Source organism: Gopherus evgoodei, chromosome 3 (assembly GCF_007399415.2).
Source record: "Gopherus evgoodei ecotype Sinaloan lineage chromosome 3, rGopEvg1_v1.p, whole genome shotgun sequence".
Lineage (NCBI taxonomy): Eukaryota > Metazoa > Chordata > Testudines > Testudinidae > Gopherus > Gopherus evgoodei.
In genome coordinates, this window is record NC_044324.1 from 46945409 (window position 1) to 46963409 (window position 18001).

Sequence of the window (18001 nt, forward strand, 5' to 3'; positions counted from 1 at the left end):
GAGAAGTCTCTTCTTAAAAGGATAGCATTGCTGCTTCAGGAAATACTCATGGCCATTGGAAAAGTTTGAATGGGAATTCATGGGGAATGTGCAAAGGATCTTCTTGGAAATTGTCAATCGCTTTATGTACTATAGCAATAAGAAAGATTTCAAGTTGATAATAGACTGGAAAATGTGGAAACAAAGAGGAAAATCAAAGATTTTTTTTCCACTACTGTGCTTTACAAAGGAAGTGAACATTCTTGATCTGGAAGGACAGGAATAGATATTATGAAGTAACCTCTCTGAAACAGCAATTGGCAGAATGCAGAATTTTTGCTGAGGCCAGTTTTAATTTGGGGTTGCCCAGAATCAAGATAATGGAGTGTACAGAAGGATAGGCAGCAGCTACAAATGTACACACCCTAATTATCCATTCAGCATTCAAATAGGATAGGTTTCCTATTGAGAATGTTGAAGTCACAAAATAAATATTGTAGATGATGAAAAAGGACACCACAGATTTAAGAGCACGCACATGAGCATCCGTGCTGGGGTTCCTGAAACTTGGATTAAGATCTGAATTAAGGTTCATTTTCCTGATGTGTCTCCAAAGGGATATGATTAACAGAACAGATGAAGCAATAAATACAATAAGGGGGAAAATAGATCCTACGCTGTGTATCAGAAAAGTGAACTCCATAAGGTTCTTTATATTGTCTGACATTGTGCTATTTGTTGATAGATCTGTAGAGTTGTGAGAGGATACAGAATAGGAATAGATGAATGATGTAAAAGCAACTGTGGTAACCAGGCAGTACAGCACAGAGCCCAGAAGGAGCAATGGCACCAGTCTGGAGATTTTCAGTTTTAACCAGCTGAAGAGGCACTGGCTGAAAGTGGCAATCTTCACACAGTAGAACACAGAAAGGCAGCTTGCAAAACAGAGACTCACTTGGTTTATGAACATCCAGATAACTAAGTAAGACTGTAGTGTTTGAAGTCTATCAAAGATATTTGGATATACCACAGATAAAGCATTGTCTAATGTCACCAAGAATTGTAGGCAAAATCTGGAGAAGGCCAGACTGGTTATGATCTTATCATTGGAAGTCAGTGTTCTGCTTTTGGCCCAGTCAATACAATTTAAGGCAACAATATATCCATTTGCAACAATTCCTGCTGATAATTCCATTGCTGAGATCATCATATAAAAAATAGCAACAGGAGCTAAAGACTTTTTCATCCTTAATTCTTAGTTTGTAGCTCACTTCTCAAGACTTTCCAGAAGACTTGGTTTCCAGAAGGCTAGGTTTAGAAGACTGTTCATGTCTGGCTCATGGGTATACAAAGCTTAGTCCTTTCTGTATAGGTTCAAAAGCAGGATGAAAATTGAGTTTTCACCTGTTGTTCAGATATAGCCAAGTCATATCCTGAAGATTCAAATCTGGCATCTATCCTGTTACTAAATAACTAGTTCATGGAAAAAAGATATTTGCATGTCCCTTCCCAAAATGCCCTGTTAGTGACTAATCAAATTATTATTTTCATAAACTGAAAACATAACCATTTATTTGAATATAGTAGGTGCTCTCTAAAATAAGTATGAGGTAAAACTTGAATGGTGCATTGGCCTTAGTTAGCCCTCAGCACAAGAAATAATATAATATACATATGGCAACGGTCAATGGAAACTGGGAGATACATTTAGATAACTGTGACAAGATATTCAGACAAATGTGCAGAATTCCTGCTCTTATTTTTTTTCATTCAAGCCCATTTATCACCATTATTAGTAATAAAATAATGACAGATCCCTCAAAATAATCTCCAGCAGCACTCATGATATCGCACTTGGTGTGTTTGCTGTATGCAGGTTTAGACACCTTATTCTAAAAAGGAGATCAATACAACAAAGAGGATGTAAAACGCAAATGCTAAGAGGAAGAATGCAATTTGCTTTGAACCTTGGAGTTCTAATCTCTGTTCATATGGTGAAGCAGCACTTTGGATTGGTCTCTCAAACACTGCTTCTTTCTTGACACAGTTTTCTTTTCTCCACATTTAGTACATTCCTTGCTCTTGAAGTAAAACCCCAGAGTACAGCCATAGTTCTTCACCTGATCTTTTTAAGAGAAGTCTTAAGCCTTTGCAGGCAGAAAAATAGAGTAGGTGGCAGAGGAGAAGCCAACAGAGGGAGTTTGCCCGGGACCTGTCGGAAAGGAGCTATGGGGAGTGCTGCATTAAGGGGGCTGTGTTGTGAGCTGGTGGGGTGAATATCTGAATGTCTGTCTGCTGTTTGACTGCTGCTTGTTGCAGAGATTGTTTGATTATGTGTTTGTTTGTATGAAAAGTGTGAATTGGAAGTGCTTTGTTCCAGGTGAGTCTTGCGTGGTTGATTGGATGGAAAGCTTTGTGCCGGGGCAACTGCTTTGAGTCAGCAGATTATAAAAAATCAGCCAGTTTCGAATCAAGTGAGCTGTGAACAGAGGATAAGCAAACAGAGGGAGTTTCCTTGGGAGTTCACCTGGAGGGAGTTCCCACAGAGGTTTTGCCTTTCAGACTTCTACGAGCAGTGGATACAACATCTGAAGAGGCTCTTAGAAGCAATACAATATGGATAATGAGTGATCAGCTGTAATGATCTGCACATGATGTCCCGTGTTTGTCTTTCTCCCAGAGGATACAAGTAACTTAATCTGCACAAAGTTAAAGGACTAGAGACCCACTTATCAACCCTGCATTGCATCAGAGAAAACGAAGATTTTTCTGGATAGAAGTCAGTGTTTAGTAGTGCAGGCACAGCATGCTGAAGAATCAGAGAGGGCAGTGCAGAATGGGGAAGAAAATTGGCAGCATGTGACCTTTTGAAGAAGAAAGATGAGAACACACGTACCCCCAGTGCTGATAGTGGTAAGAAACCATTTTCAGGCTCTCTGCACAGATACTACAGTGGAGAATGGTTTGGACGAGTCGTCTGAGGGAAGGGATCAGAAGGAGACTCCATCAACCGGAAGGCATGGAATGCATTGTCCTAGGGATGGGGTTCCATGGCCAGCACTCCCAAGAGGAGGAGACAGTTGGGGGTGGTCGGGGACTCCCTCCTAAGGGGGACAGAGTCATCAATCTGCCATCCAGACTGGGAAACTCAAGAAGTGTGCTCCTTGCCTGGAGCTAGAATTCAGGATGTGACGGAGTGTCTGGTGAGACTGATGAAGCCCTCGGACCGCCCCACCTTCCTACTTCTCCACCTAGGCACTAATGATACTGCCAAGAATAACCTTGAGTGGGTCACTGCAGACTATGTGGCTCTGGGAAGAAGGATAAAGGAGTTTGTGGCACAAATTGTGTTCTCATCCATCCTCCCTGTTGAAAGAAAAAGCCCAGAAACTCCATCCTTAGAGATTTTTATGGCCTAGTTTGACAAAGCCCTGGCTCGTATAATTTAGTTGGGGTTGGTCCTGCTTTGAGCGGGGGTTTGGACTGGATGACCTCCTGAGGTCTCCTCCAATCCTAATCTTCTATGATTCTATGATTCCATGATCTTCTTCTTTAAAAGGCAATTGAGTGCCCTCAGACAGCTTGAAAAAGCAAACATAGCTTCTGAAATTCTTTTCTATGAAAACATTAGTGCCACCTTGACTTGATGCAGGGACTTGAAATTAGACAGGAATCTCACTTGTCATGGGGATGGCAAGAGTGTGAATTGAGATTCTATGGAAAACCATCATAGAGAACAGACAATAGGTCTGATGTGCTCCCAGCAGTTTATGTTGCTGAGGATACATTATACAGTTGCAGGTACTCAACATCTTTTGGGATTTAGCTATAGACCTATTGAACATATCTGGTAAGGAAACTTCATAGAAATTATAGACTCATAGATTTTTAAGGTTTTTAAGGCCAGAAGAGACTATCATGATCATCTAGTTTGAGATCTTGCACATTGCCTTCCACAGAACCTCAGCCACACACTTCTGAAAAAGGCCCATAACCGATTGGCTGAGTTACTGACATCTTAAAATCTTGTTTCAAATATTTCAAGTTACAGAGAATCCACCATTTATCTAGTTCAAACCAGTATGTGAACTGTGCCCCAGAAAAAGTCAAAACAAACAAACAAAAAAACAGGATCCCTGATAATCTGACTGGAGACTGTACCTTCCCAAACCCAAACATAGTGATCAGTTAGAGCCTGATTATGTGCATGAGAAAGAGTTCTCGGTAGTAACTCAGAGCTCTCTCCATCTAGTGCCTAGCACCAGCTGTTGGAGATATTGGCTAATTGCTGTTGCAGATGGGCCATATGTCATTCTCGGAAACCTCATCATACCATCTTCTTCATAAACTTAGCAAGCTCAGTCTTGAAATGAGTTAGGTGTTTTGCGCCCACTGCTCCTCTGGGAAGGTTGTTCTAGAACTTCACTCTTCTGATGGTTAGAAACCTTTATAACCATTTGTTCTTGTACCAGCATGGGCCCTTAGCTGAAATAATTCCTTTCCCTCTCGCTGATGTACTTATAAAAAGCAATCATATCTCTCCTCAGCCTTCATTTGGTTAGGTTAAAAAAGCAAAGATCCTTAAGTCTCCTCTCGTAAGGTAGGATCTCCATTCCTCTGATTATCCTAGTAACCCTTCTCTGCAGTTGTTCCAGTTTGAATTCCTCTTTCTTAAACATGGGAGACCAGAACTTCACACAGTATTTCAGTGAGGAGATCTCACCAATGCCTTGTAAAATCACAACAGAACTTGCTGATCTCAATTGGAAATACTTCACCTAATGCATCCTAGGACTGCATTAGCCTTTTTCATGGTAACATCACATTGGCCACTCATAGTCATCCTATAATTCACCAGTAAACTCAGATCTTTCTCCTCTTCAGACAATTCCAACTGGTAAATCCCCAGCTTACTGGAAAAAAGTCTTGTTAGTCCCTAAATCAATGACCTTGCAATTTCACTATCTAATTTCATCCCATTTCTATTACTTTAGTTTTCAAGATTGTCCCAGTCTTCCTGTATGATATTCCAGTCCTCCTCCATATTGGCAATAGCTCCCAACTTTATGTCATCTGCAAATGTTATTAGCACATTTGTACTTTTTGTGCCAAAGTAATGAAAATATTAAATAAGATTGGTCCCAAGACTGCTAATAGTCTCCCTCCAGACTAATAGATCATCTTTCAGCATGACCCATTATTGTTTCCCATTTAATCAGTTTCTTATCCAACTTTGAGTGTTTGTATTCATCCCCACCTTCTCCAAATCAAGTTACAATTTCCTTTATGGAACTATATCAAATGCTTTACTGAAAAATGGGTAGTTTATATCTACTACATTTCCTTTGTCTAGAAAATCAGTTACCTTCTCAAAGAAAGAAATCAGGTTGATCTTGCATGAACTATCTACTTGGAACTATGTACTGTTGTATTTTATCCCAGTTACCTTTAACCTCTATGTCTTTAATTATTCTCTCTTTCAAAATTTGTTCCAACAGGCCTGTAGTTTCCTGGATTACATTTTTCTTTTTCTTAAATATAGGTACTATTTTTATAATTCACCAGTTTTAGATACGACCGCTGAGTTTACAGATTCATTAATAATTTTTGCTATTGGCCTTGCAATTTCATGTGCCAGTTCCTTTGAAAGAATCATAGAATCATAGAAGATTAAGGTTGGAAGAGACCTCAGAAGGTCATCTAGTTCACCCCCCCCACTCAAAGCAGGACCAACCGCAACTTAATTATCCCAGCCAGGGCTTTGTCAAGCTGGGCCTTAAAACCTCTTAGGATGGAGATTCCACCACCTCTGTAGGTAACCCATTCCAGTGCTTAACCAGCATCCTAGTGAAACAGCTTTTCCTATTATCCAAACTAGACCTTCCTCACTGCAACTTGAGACCATTGCTCCTTGTTCTGTCATCTGCCACCACTGAGAACAGCCTAGGTCCATCCTCTTTGGATCCCCCCTTCAGGTAGTTGAAGGCTGCTATCAAATTCCCCCTCATTCTTCTTGTCCTGCAGATTAAATAAGCCCAGTTCCCTCAGTTTCTCTTCATAAGTTGTGAGGCCCAGACCCCTAATCATTTTCATTGCCCTCTGCTAGACTCTCTCCAATTTTTTCACATCCTTTCTGTAGTGGGGGCCCCAAAACTGGAGGGAATACTCCAGATGTGGCCTCATCAGTGCCAAATAGAGGGGAATGATCATCACTTGCCTCGATCTGCTAGTAATGCTCCTACTAATGCAGCCCAATATGTTGTTAGCCTTCTTGGCAACAAGGGCACACAGTTGACTCATATCCAGCTTCTCGTACACGGTAATTCCTAGGTCCTTTTCTGCAGCCACTCGGTCCCTAATCTGTAGCAGAGCATGGGATTCTTCCATCCTAAATGCAGGACTCTGCACTTGTTCTTGTTGAACCTCATTAGATTTCTTTTGGCCCACTCCTACAATTTACCTAGGTCACTCTAGACCCTATGGCTACTCTCATGCATATCTACCTCTCCCCCCAAACTTAGTGTCATCCGCGAACTTACTGAGAGTGCAATCCATCCCATCATCCAGATAATTAATAATGTTGAACAAAACTGGCCCCAGGACTAACGTCTGGGATACTCTGATTGATACCGGCTGCCAATTAGACATGGAGCAGTTGATCATCACTTATTGGGCTTGACAATCTAGTCAGATTTGTATCCACCTTATAGTCCATTCATCCAAGCCATACTTTTTGGACTTGCTGGCAAAAATACTGTGGGAGACCATATAAAAAAATTGCTAAAATCAAGGTATATTACATCAATCGCTTTCCCCCCAACCACAGAGCCAATTATGTCATCAGAAAAGGCAATTAGATTGACTTGCCCTTGGTGAAACCACATTAACTGTTCCTGATCACCTTTCTGCCTTCAAGTTCTTCAAAATGGATTCATTGAGGAGCTGCTCCATGATTTTTCCAGGGATTGAGGTGAGGCTTACATTCTGTAGTTCCCCAGATTCTCCTTCTTTCCTTTTTTAAAGATGAGCACTATATTTACATTTTTCTAATCATCCAGGACCTACCCCGATCGCCAGGAGTTTTCAAAGATAATGGCCAATGGCCAACTCCCTCAGCCTCCCTAAATGCATTAGATCTGGACTTATGGATGTGTGCATGTCCAATTTTGCTAAATAGTCCTTAACCTGTTCTTTCTCCACTGAAAGCTGCTCACCTCCTCCCCATACCATGCTTCCCAGTGCAGCAGTCCGGGAGCTGACCTTGTTTGTGAAGACCAAGGCAAAAAAAGCATTGAGTACTTCAGCTTTTTCCACATCATCTGTCACTAGGTTGCCTCCCCCATACAGTAAGGGTCCCACATTTTCCCTGACCATCTTCTTGTTGTTAATGTACCTGTAGAAAACCTTCTTGTTACCCTTCACATAACTTGCTAGCTGAAACTCCAATTATGCATTGGCCTTCCTGCTTACACTCCTTCATGCTCGAGCAACATATTTATACTCCTCCCTAGTCATCTGTCTATTATTCTATGATTCGAAAACAAAAAGAGTTTTTAGCCTGATATAGATAAATAAAAACCTATACTAATCCATTACACTCTCCATGTTGAGAATTCATGATTTTCATTTTAACATGGGCCAACATAATAGATGGAACTTTATCCATCCCCCAAATACCTGATTTCCGTTGAACTACTCCAATGGAATTCCTTGGTGAAAATGTTCTTCTAACACAAATGATCTGTGTAAATGCAGTTAGAAGTCACAGATCCTTATCCTATATTGACTGAGAATACCAAATATACCTAGTCTGAAATTGTGGCCTGAATTTTGCCATTATCTTGAATGGATCCAGGATTTCACCCTTGGAATTGGCATTCAAAAGACCAAGTTGTAGCTCCATCTTCTGCTTTCATACAGCTGGTGTAGAGCAGCAACTATAATTTTACCTGAAGTTGATCAAGCCAGATAGCTACATCAGAATTGGCAGAATTGGCAGAATTGATAGCAGTGAAGGCTCTTTCATATTTATAAATTGGGCAGTAGGTGGTGGTATGTTTGATGTTTTGTTATGGGAGCCACACTTGCAAGGTAAAGAGTCCTTGATTTTCCATTGTGCATTAGATGTCTGCATCTATCATGACTGGTTTGAATTTGGTTGAGAATTGACCAAGATGTCTGTGGAAGGCCAAACCCAGGAGCCTTCTGAGTGGGATGCGTCACAAGGTGCTTATTTTTAAAGTCTCATTTAGCCCACTCTGCTTTCCAAACCTCCTTCTGATCATAGCCTGATTTCATGAGGCTAAGCAAATGTTCCTAGAAAGGCTTGTGTGATGTAAAAAATTGGGTGAGGGGCATTGCCAATATCTTAGTGGATAGGAAGATTTGTTGAGTTTTGCAGAGTATAGCAGCAGGTTGGCTTATCATCAGAGGAGCGATGTTAGAACAGCTAACCATGGTGTTCGAGTTAATTTTAGGGAGCCAGTGATGAACCTCATCAGTATATTCACCTGAGTGTCAACAAGTCACTTATGGCTGCATCTGCTCCATATGGGTGCACAATATTTCGTTACCAAATATACAAGTGCCATTACAGATGTTTGCAGCATTGATGCTGATGCTCCTTAGGTTGTCCCTTCTATTTTCTGAATTATGTTCACTCTGATTTTTATCTTTGCAGCTACTTTTTCAACGTAATCATGGAAAGTAAGGGTGTGGTTGAGTTTCATTGACAGGTATGCTGGAGTATAATCATGATCCACATTTTTACCACAGAAAGCTACTTTCAATGTGTTTTTGGGTAGTCTTATTATCAAGATGAAGTGCACTTACCGTTGTTTTTCCAGGTTTTTTTTTTTATCCTCCATTTCCGGAAGTATTGTTCCATAATTTGGAGGTCCTCAGTTAATGCTTTCTCAGTGTCATGGAGGTTTGATGCTTTGATTGTCATGGCAAGATCTTCTGCATATCCAAATTTTTTTTAAATGGAATGTTCATAAGAGATTTTTATCACTTTCACTCATTCACTTAGCTCAGACATATACATTTAAATGTGCCTAATGTACAGCTATATTACATATCAAAGGTCATCTACAATGTGATATATCCACATTGCAGATGGAACAAAATATAATCCCATATATAAGCAGGATGCTTCAAACACAGAAATGCTCTAAATTATGCAAGTAGTCTCACTGACCCATACCTCACGGGTATAAAGTTAAAAATATGTGTAAGTATTTACAGGATTGTGGTCTATTTTTGAACATACTAGATACATGCAATCCAAAATATTTCTCTATATAACAAATACTGAGGAGCTCTCTTGACTCTTTATTTGGTATTCAATAAGTCTTGGAACACTGGGGAAGTTCCAGAAGACTGAAAGAAAGCTAATGTTGTGCCAATATTTAAAATGGGTAAACTGGATGAGCTACATAATAACAGTCCCGTCGGCCTCACATACTTCCTGGGCAATATAATGGAATGGCTGATAAAATCCATACCTGAGTAAAAAAAGAACTCCACTTTATTTGTTCTGGCCATAGTCTCTAATGACTTCTTCCTAGTTAAAGGTCAGAACCAGTAGTCTATCCTCATCCTCCTTGACTTGTCAGCATCCTTTGACACATTTGACCATGCTCCTTTTTAAAAAATCTTGTTCTCCCTCAGATTCCATGACTATCCTCTCCTGGTTCTCCTGCTATCTCTGTAATTTCTCCTTCAGTGTGTTTTTGGAAAACTTTCTGGGCAGAGAATGGGTCCCTAATCCTCATGACAGCCTTTGGGAAGCTAATGCAATACATATGGTAAACAATAATCATGTACTGATTCAAAATTGTACCTCAGCATCCAATATCTGTTTAAGGTGAGGCTCCCATTACTATAGTATCTGAGCGCAGCACAGTCCTTATTGTCTACAACCTAACAACACAGCCTGTTGTGGTAGGAAAGTACTACTGTTACCATTTTATAAATGGGGTACTGAAGTGCGGAGAGGCTTAGTGGTTTGACCAAATCTATGCAAATTCTGTGGCAGAGCAGGGACTTCAGCCTATGTCTCACAAGTCCTAGGCAAGCACCTAACCCATGGACCTCTCTAATGTGAAATGTCCACCATGAGGGGGGAATATGGATCCTACGCGGTGTAACAGCAAGTTGCTACCTATAAAGTTCCTGTTATTGTCTGATATTGTGTCATTTCCTGAAAAATTACCCACCAAGGTGTGGGAATATGTTACTAAAAGAATCTTAGTAACCAAGGAGTAGAACACAGAGCCCAGAAGCAAACATGGCACCAGTCTGGACATTTCTGCTTTATCTAGATGAAGTGGACTTGGTTGAGGGTATCAATCTTTGCACAGTATAAGACTAAAATGCAGGCCGCAAAATGATTGTCACTTGGGTTATAAGTATCCAGATAATTGATTTTTTTTTTAGTATTTATCAGTCATTACATAGGACTTTGGATATAACTTAACAAATTAATTGTCCACCACTTATGTGAACTTATAAGCAAAAATCTCAACAAGGTCCTACTGGCTACGATCATATCAAAAGAGTTTTTCTGCTTTTGGTCTAATCAAGACAAAAATAAATCCATCTGTAGAGATCCCTGTAAGGAATTCAATTCAACAGATATACAAAATCCATCCTTTTCACACAGATTGATAAAGAAGCCAGAGATTTTTATTTCCATTTGTTGTTTACGAACAACAACCAGATAAATACAAGGAAAAGCATTTCTATGAAGTATCTTCTTATCACAGGAATATCATGGATAAATATTTGTATGTCCCTGCTCAGGAATCCCTAAAGTGTAATTCTCAGACATTTAAAACTTACCTATTCATTTCACGTTTACTTAGGGTGAAATTCACTTCTGTGTAGAGGGCCAATATATGGCCTATGCATCACTCCAGTCTAATTTATGCCCTATTTTCACAGTTTAAGTGGGAGTTAAGAGATGCAGAGCTCCTAGAGCCTTGTAGACATGCCTTTTTGTGATTTAAATTGAAATAAACAAAAACACTTTAAACAAAAATGTTGAATAACCATTGAGTAAATTGTAATCTTCTGGCAGACAGTTCTGGAACAGAAAAAAGTGGAATTCATTGAACAAATTGTTTGCTACAAATTATTCACCCAGCCCCATCCATTGTAAATCTAATAAATTAAATCACAGCCATCTGTATTATTACAAGAAATGTAAATGTAGCAGCAGGGGATTAGTTTTCAAGCTAATTCATAGTGATGCAGCAAATTCTGGCTTGGGAAGCAGAGGGAGAATTGGAGAAGCAAAGCCAGAGCTGACAGAGATCTGGAGATACCAGGAGAAATGACCAGGAAGAAGAGCAGTGCATTGTTGGGAATGCAGTATCCCTTATCCGCAATGTGCGCACTGTACATAGTCTGGTCTTTCAAGCCTTTAAAAAGAAGATTTAGATTGTGGAGTGAGTTATTGTCTTGTTGGAGGAGAAATGAATCAACAACGATTTAGGACATTAGGATTAAGTACATTTATATTTACATTTACAATATGCACATTATTTCCATAATTACCTTGAACAACTAGGAATAGGAACAGCACTATAGTGAACATCTTGATATTACAGGCAGCCTTTCTCAAATGCAGCCACTGGGGTTGCATGCAGTCAGGGCTGGTGCAACCAATTAGGTGACCTAGGCGGTTGCCTAGGGCACTAGCATTTGGGGGGGTGGCATTTTGGGTCCTTTGACAGTGGCTGGATCTTCAGCTGCTCTGGTCGTTGTCGGCATTTAGGTGGAGGGACCTGGTGCAGGGGGGGGAGCAGGGAAGGCCGCCTGCAGCAAGTAAGGGGAGAGTGCAGCATGCAGGGAAACTGCTCCCCACTCCAGCTCACCTCTGCCCCACCCATGAGCATGCCACCTTGCTCTGCTTCTCTCTCTCCCAGGCTTGCTGCGCCAAACAGCTGATTGGAGCCGCAAGCCTGGGAGGCAGGAAAAGTGGAGCGGCGATGGTGTGCTCAGGGAGGAGGTAGGTCAGAGGTGAGCTGGGGTGGGAAGCTCCTGCACGGCTCCCCAGGCTGGGGGGAGCTGCTGTGGGGGGGTAGGGATGGTCCCTCAGGGAAGGGGGGGGGGGAGTTGCAGCACGGGGAGTGCCTCAGGATGGAGGGGGTGGGTGGAGAGCTACCACAGGGCTCGGGGGGAGACACAAGGTGGAGGTTTTGCCTAGGGCACAAAACATCCTTGCACCTGCTCTGCATACAATCACCACAGACTTTTCTTGTGGCCACCGCCTCCTGGGTGGTGATGGAGGGGGGGCGAAGCAGCAGCCCTTCCCCTAGGGTCCTAAGCCAGGGTTGGTCACTGCCCCTTTCTGGAGTCACAAACACTGTACGAACAGATGACCAGTGTGAGTTCCTCTCCTTCCCAGAGGTGGTGTGGCTTGGGATTTGGGCTTCAGCCCTGGGGCGGTGGCCACGTGATGGCAGGCTCTATTTCGAGCCTCAGGGTTTTGGGCTCCGGCCCCAGGCTTCACCCCTCCCCATCTCACCCCTGACCCCTGCTGCCTCCTCCAACTGCCAGTTGTGCAGCAGAAGCTTAGCTCCAGCCCCGACTCAAGCCCATCATCCTGACCCCGCTGCCTCCTCCAGCCCCCACATCCAGTCCCCTATTACCCTTGGCTCTCCTGCCTCCTTAACAACCTTCCCATCCAGGGTTTAATTTGTTCCCCAGCTTCCCGGGGATGAGTAAATCTGCTGTGAAAAATGCCATTAACAAATATACAAATATCACTTTTCACAGTAGCAGACCTACTAGCTAGCAAATCTAAAACAAAAAATCAACTGAAAAAAACAAAACATGTTTGTATTTCTATTTTCTTTAAGCCCAGTAAAGAATAGAGACAACTGTATATTATTTTTATTATTGAGTCTGCAAAAAAAAACACTACATAAATAAATTACAGTGATTTGGACATGTATATGTGCATATTTATTTGTTTTTAATAAAACTATTTAAGTATTAAGAACTCTTTTCTTTTTCAGAAGCCCAAAATGGAGTTTTGAGCAGAATAGATCATCCCTTCCTTATTTTGTCCACCATTAGACCTAATTTCCAATATGCCAATTTTGTTTAATTGATTTCTCCTCTTGTTTACTCTTCAGAATCTTGACATAATTGTTGAGTGGTATCAGTAAAACCCTTTCTGTTTAAATTAATTCAGTCTGTCTCTTTCTTCTGTCTGTTCTAAAAAAATTTAACATAACTCACTGTGGCAATTTGTGAACTTTCACTTACAATTTATAGCTGAGTTTACACTTAGGATAAATTTGTAGGCCCAATTGTCATAGCAGCCGCATAAAAGAATTCTCACTATTTTCTTTTTAGAATCTTTGATTTACAAGATTGTTCTTATCTGGCACCAGATTAATGGGAAAAAAAATTGAGCTTATATCTTAGAGCCTGTGAGATCTCTCTCTCTCTGTACCAGCTGAGGATGCTTTAGGCTGTCATAGTCAATTGGTTAGTCTTTCACCTCTTTTTCCTCCAGATGACCTGTCCAGACAAGAGAGGGGTACTTTGCTTCAGATGTAATTTAAACGTGAGAGAGAGCATAAGGTTCTATTCCACTTACTTTCAACTTTTATATGGGTCAGTTTTCCCTTTACTCTGCCTCAGGGGTCACCTTTGTATTTTCAGTCTAATTACGGACCACCAGCATGTTGGGTATAGTTCAACGTAGTCCAGTGATTTGGCAATGGGCAATGTCTGTGTTAGGTGCTTCTCAAAAGTTCTAGTAAGGAATGATCATTTTCTTGACAAATCTGCTGGGGTCAACAGAGACAGGTACTGTGTCATACTCATGTTGCAGAACTCGGTAACAGACTTTTGTCTAAGGCCAATGAACATGAGGCCCACATTTGTTTTGTGAAATATAAAGACTGTAAGCTAGTTATTCACACTCTCCCCCATTTACACTCATTAAACCCATGACAATTACTAAGAAAAGACATTAGAGAAATGACTCTGAGGGCTTAGATACAAGATTATAGCTAACCTCAGTGCCCTTTAACCTGAAGACATAAAACTGCTTTAGCATTTCTTGTTAAACTGACTTCATTCAGCACTGAACAATTCAATGTTTCCAGGCCTGACATTAATTTGTGGCTCATGTTCCTTACACCAGTCTGTTGTATTATACCCAACTTTTGGATCCCATGTGCTTCCAGCCAGATGGGTCAAGATACTGTCTCTAGTAATGGCCTCTTAGGTACAATTACAGGTGAAGATTCCCTGCTTGGCCTCTTTCTGTGGGGAGACCTCACAGTCCAATTGCCCTGTCCTCAGAAACCAATGCTGACACTCCAAAGACTTCCCAGCAGTTTATGCATATTCCTTCCTCTCCCCACCTGCCAAGTCCCAGTGTAATTTAATATTCAGGGACACATAGCAACTACAGTAAGGAACAGCACAGGAGATTTACACTCTTAACACAGGAGATTTACAGATTTATACAAACAAAGTCTTGAATACAATCCCCTCAGAGTCCTTATTGCACCTCAGAATCCTTTGAGTTTGGTCAGTGTCCTTCGAGAAGTACATCACCACCCTCTTGCCTCTATTTCTTCAATTAGGATTTCCATTCTGGTGGCTCCTTTTGGCTTATAGAAGCTCACCTTTTAAAATCCATCTCTCTCCCTCTTTAAAACGTGTGTCACTGAAGAAACTACAGCTCTTCCAATCAAGTGTTCAGTTTACAGGGAATTCCACATCTCCCCAAACAGGTTTCTGTGAAGAGAGAATTTATTCAAAGACCTTGCTGTCAAAAAAACTATTCTTCAACTATTCAGTGGCAGAGGCCAGGATTGCTTTGCAGCACATTTCCAAGCATGTATTCCAGGGTCAGGCAAACATATGGAGGTTCTAATCCACTGAAAGTTACAATAATGTTATCCATAAAACAGAAAGGAATTGATAAAGTTGACACAGACATATTCTCCAAACTGTTCCGTATGTCCCAAATTACCTTGTCCAAAGCCCAGAAAAGACCATACTTAGTAGACTGGTCTCTTTGTTTTTTTTAATTTTAACTCAATATTTCAACATTTTTCATAAACAGTGTCACCATTTTTCAAACATCTCTAATGTTCACTGCCTCAGATTTTCCAGGGCTAGATGTCAAAGCTGGGAAAAGGGGATTCTCCTATTCCAGTGGGACTCAGTATTACTGTTTACTCTGTAAACTCCCCCAATTACAATCTTAAAAGTCTTAACCACAGTATTGATAATATTTTTTTTTATTATTTAAATCCTCTATACAAATCTTCTTTTCCAGGCAATGATTATGAAAAATTCTTACCCCTCCAATAAAAGTACATTTAGGTTCCCTTAACTATATGGTATCACAGTATTGTATTATCAACCCTAACTATCCATGCTTTATATTCAAGCTTCTTACTAAATTACCAAACAATTCACTAGTTAGATGTAACTAATTTGTATAATTAACTGTATTGTTATGTTACTTTGAAAAAAATATATGGATCAAGCATAAACTTTTTAGTATGACCGGGTGAATTTCAAGGGGCTGAAACTAAACTTCCTTCTTTGAGTGAAGTTTGGTCCTGAAAAATTGCCAGTATTATCCTCAGGTAGGTAGAGACTCAAGTACTCAGATTTCTGCACTCAGTTGAATTGTGGGCACCAACAATCTCTGAAAAATAGCAGGATATCCTTTTTTAAAATGTCGCCCCTACAACTGTTATTTCAATGATTCAACTTGTTTTCTCTGTATCCGACAGTCTAACAATTTCATGTTTGTTTTTTCCATTGCAGCCTTTCACTACAGGTCAGATGATGACACCGTTACTCATTAAAAGAGCTATAGTCATTTTCAGGCAGATTCTAACTAAGCCTTATCACTCAGATAAATGTTCTTGATGCTTGGGGACAGTGAGCTGCAATTGACTGGCCTTTTTTATTAAATTCAATAGACAGTCCTATGACTGTCCTTTCTCTTACAAGGGATGCACGGACCAATCCATGCATAGGTTGTGCTTTGCACATCATCTCATTTCTATCAATGACTGGTTTATTTATTTATAAACAGAAATGTCATTTAACAGTGGAGACCAAATTTCAAGCCTGGCCGAATCCATCATATAACAAATAATTTGGTGATCTCATCAAATGAGAAGTCTCTTCTTAAAAATATAGCAATTCATCTGCAGGAAAGGACTCATGTCCATTGGAACAGTTTGAATGGGAATTGGTGGGGAATGTGCAAATGATCTTCTTGGAAAGTGTCAGTGGCTTTGTGTACTATAGCAAGAAGAAAGATTTCAAATGGATAATAGACTTGAGAATATGGGAACAAAGGGTAAAATCAAAGATTTTTTCCATTACTGCACTTTACAAAGGTAGTGAACATTCTTGATTCAGAAGGACAGGAATTGATATTATGAAGTAACCTCTTTGAAACAGCAATTGGTAGAATGCAGAATTTTTCCTGAAGCCAGTTTTAATTTTGGGTTGCCCAGAATCAAGATAATGGAGTGTACAGAAGGGTAAGCAGCACTAATAAATGAAACCACCCAAGTTTCCCATTCGGCATTCAAATAGGATAGGTTTCCTATTGAGAATGTTGAAGCCACATAATAAATATTGTAGATGATGAAAAAGGACACCACAGATTTAAGAGCACGCACATGAGTGTCCGTGCTGGGGTTCCTGAAATTTGGATTAAGGTCTGAATTAAGGTTCATTTTCCTGATGTGTCTCCAAAGGGATATGATTAACAGAACAGATGAAGCAATAAATACAGTAAGGGGGAAAATAGATCCAATGCTGTGTATCAGAAAAGTGAACTCCAAAAGGTTATCTTTATTGTCTGATATTGTGCCATTTGTTGATACACAATCTGTGGAGTTGTGAGAAAATACCCAGTAGGAATAACTGAACAATGTAAAAGCAACGGAAGTAACCAAGCAGTACAGAATAGAGCCCAAAAGCAGCCATGGCACCAGTTTGGAGAGCCTCAGTTTTAACCAGCTGAAGAGGGAGTGGTTGAAAGTGGCAATCTTCACACAGTAGAACACAGAAAGGCAACTTGCAAAACAGAGACTCACTTGGTTTGTGAACATCCAGAAAACTAGGCTAGGCTGTAGTATTTCAAATCTATCAAAGATATTTGGATATACCATAGATAAAACATTGTCTGATGTCACCAAGAATTGTAGGCAAAATCTGGAGAAGACCAGACTGGTTATGATCTTATCATAGGAAGTCAGTGTTCTGCTTTTGGCCCAGTCAATACAATTTAAGGCAACAATATATCCATTTGTAAGAACTCCTGCTGAGAATTCTATTGCTGAGATGATCAGATTAAAAATAACAACAGGAGCTAAAGACTTTTTCATCCTTAATTCTTAGTTCGTAGCTCACTTCTCAAGACTTTCCAGAAGTCTTGGTTTAGAAGACATCTGTTCAGAAGGCTTGGTTTAGAAGACTGTTTATCTCTGGCTCGTGTATATACAAAGCATAGTCCTTTCCGTATAGGTTCAAAAGCAGGATGAAAATTGAGTTTTCACCTGTTGTTCAGACATAGCCAAGTCATATCCTGAAGATTCAAATCTGGCATCTATCCTGTTACTAAATAACTAGTTCATGGAAAAAAGATATTTGCATGTCCCTTCCCAAAATGCCCTGTTAGTGACTAATCAAATTATTATTTTAATAAACTGAAAACATAACCATTTATTTGAATATAGTGGGTGCTCTCTAAAATAAGTATGAGGTAAAACTTGAATGGTACATTGGCTTTAGTTAGCCCTCAGCACAAGAAATAATATAATATACATATGGCAACGGTGAATGGAAACTGGGAGATACATTTAGATAACTGTGATAAGATATTTGGACGTGCAGAATTCCTGCCCTGATTTTTTTTCATTCAAACTCATTTGTTACCATTCTATTTATAAAATAATGACAGATCCCTCAAAATAATCTCCAGCAGCACTTATGACATCCTACTTGG

At 40.2% G+C, this 18001-nt stretch overlaps 2 protein-coding genes across 2 annotated transcripts; both read right to left on the reverse strand.

Moving 5' to 3' along the window:
• Positions 1 to 268: 268 nt before the first annotated feature.
• On the reverse strand, positions 269 to 1225 carry LOC115649363 (taste receptor type 2 member 7-like). The gene has a single exon (XM_030558312.1). The coding sequence runs from the start codon at positions 1223 to 1225 to the stop codon at positions 269 to 271; it is 957 nt and encodes a 318-aa protein (XP_030414172.1).
• Positions 1226 to 16421: 15196 nt separating this feature from the next.
• LOC115649364 (taste receptor type 2 member 7-like) lies at positions 16422 to 17381 on the reverse strand. The gene has a single exon (XM_030558313.1). It carries the CDS (start codon positions 17379 to 17381, stop codon positions 16422 to 16424), a length of 960 nt encoding a protein of 319 aa, XP_030414173.1.
• Positions 17382 to 18001: the final 620 nt, after the last annotated feature.

Bases quoted from the DNA above. Each gene is read 5' to 3' on its own strand.
- LOC115649363 (XM_030558312.1), bottom strand. From the start codon at position 1,225: ATGAAAAAGTCTTTAGCTCCTGTTGCTATTTTTTATATGATGATCTCA.
- LOC115649364 (XM_030558313.1), bottom strand. From the start codon at position 17,381: ATGAAAAAGTCTTTAGCTCCTGTTGTTATTTTTAATCTGATCATCTCA.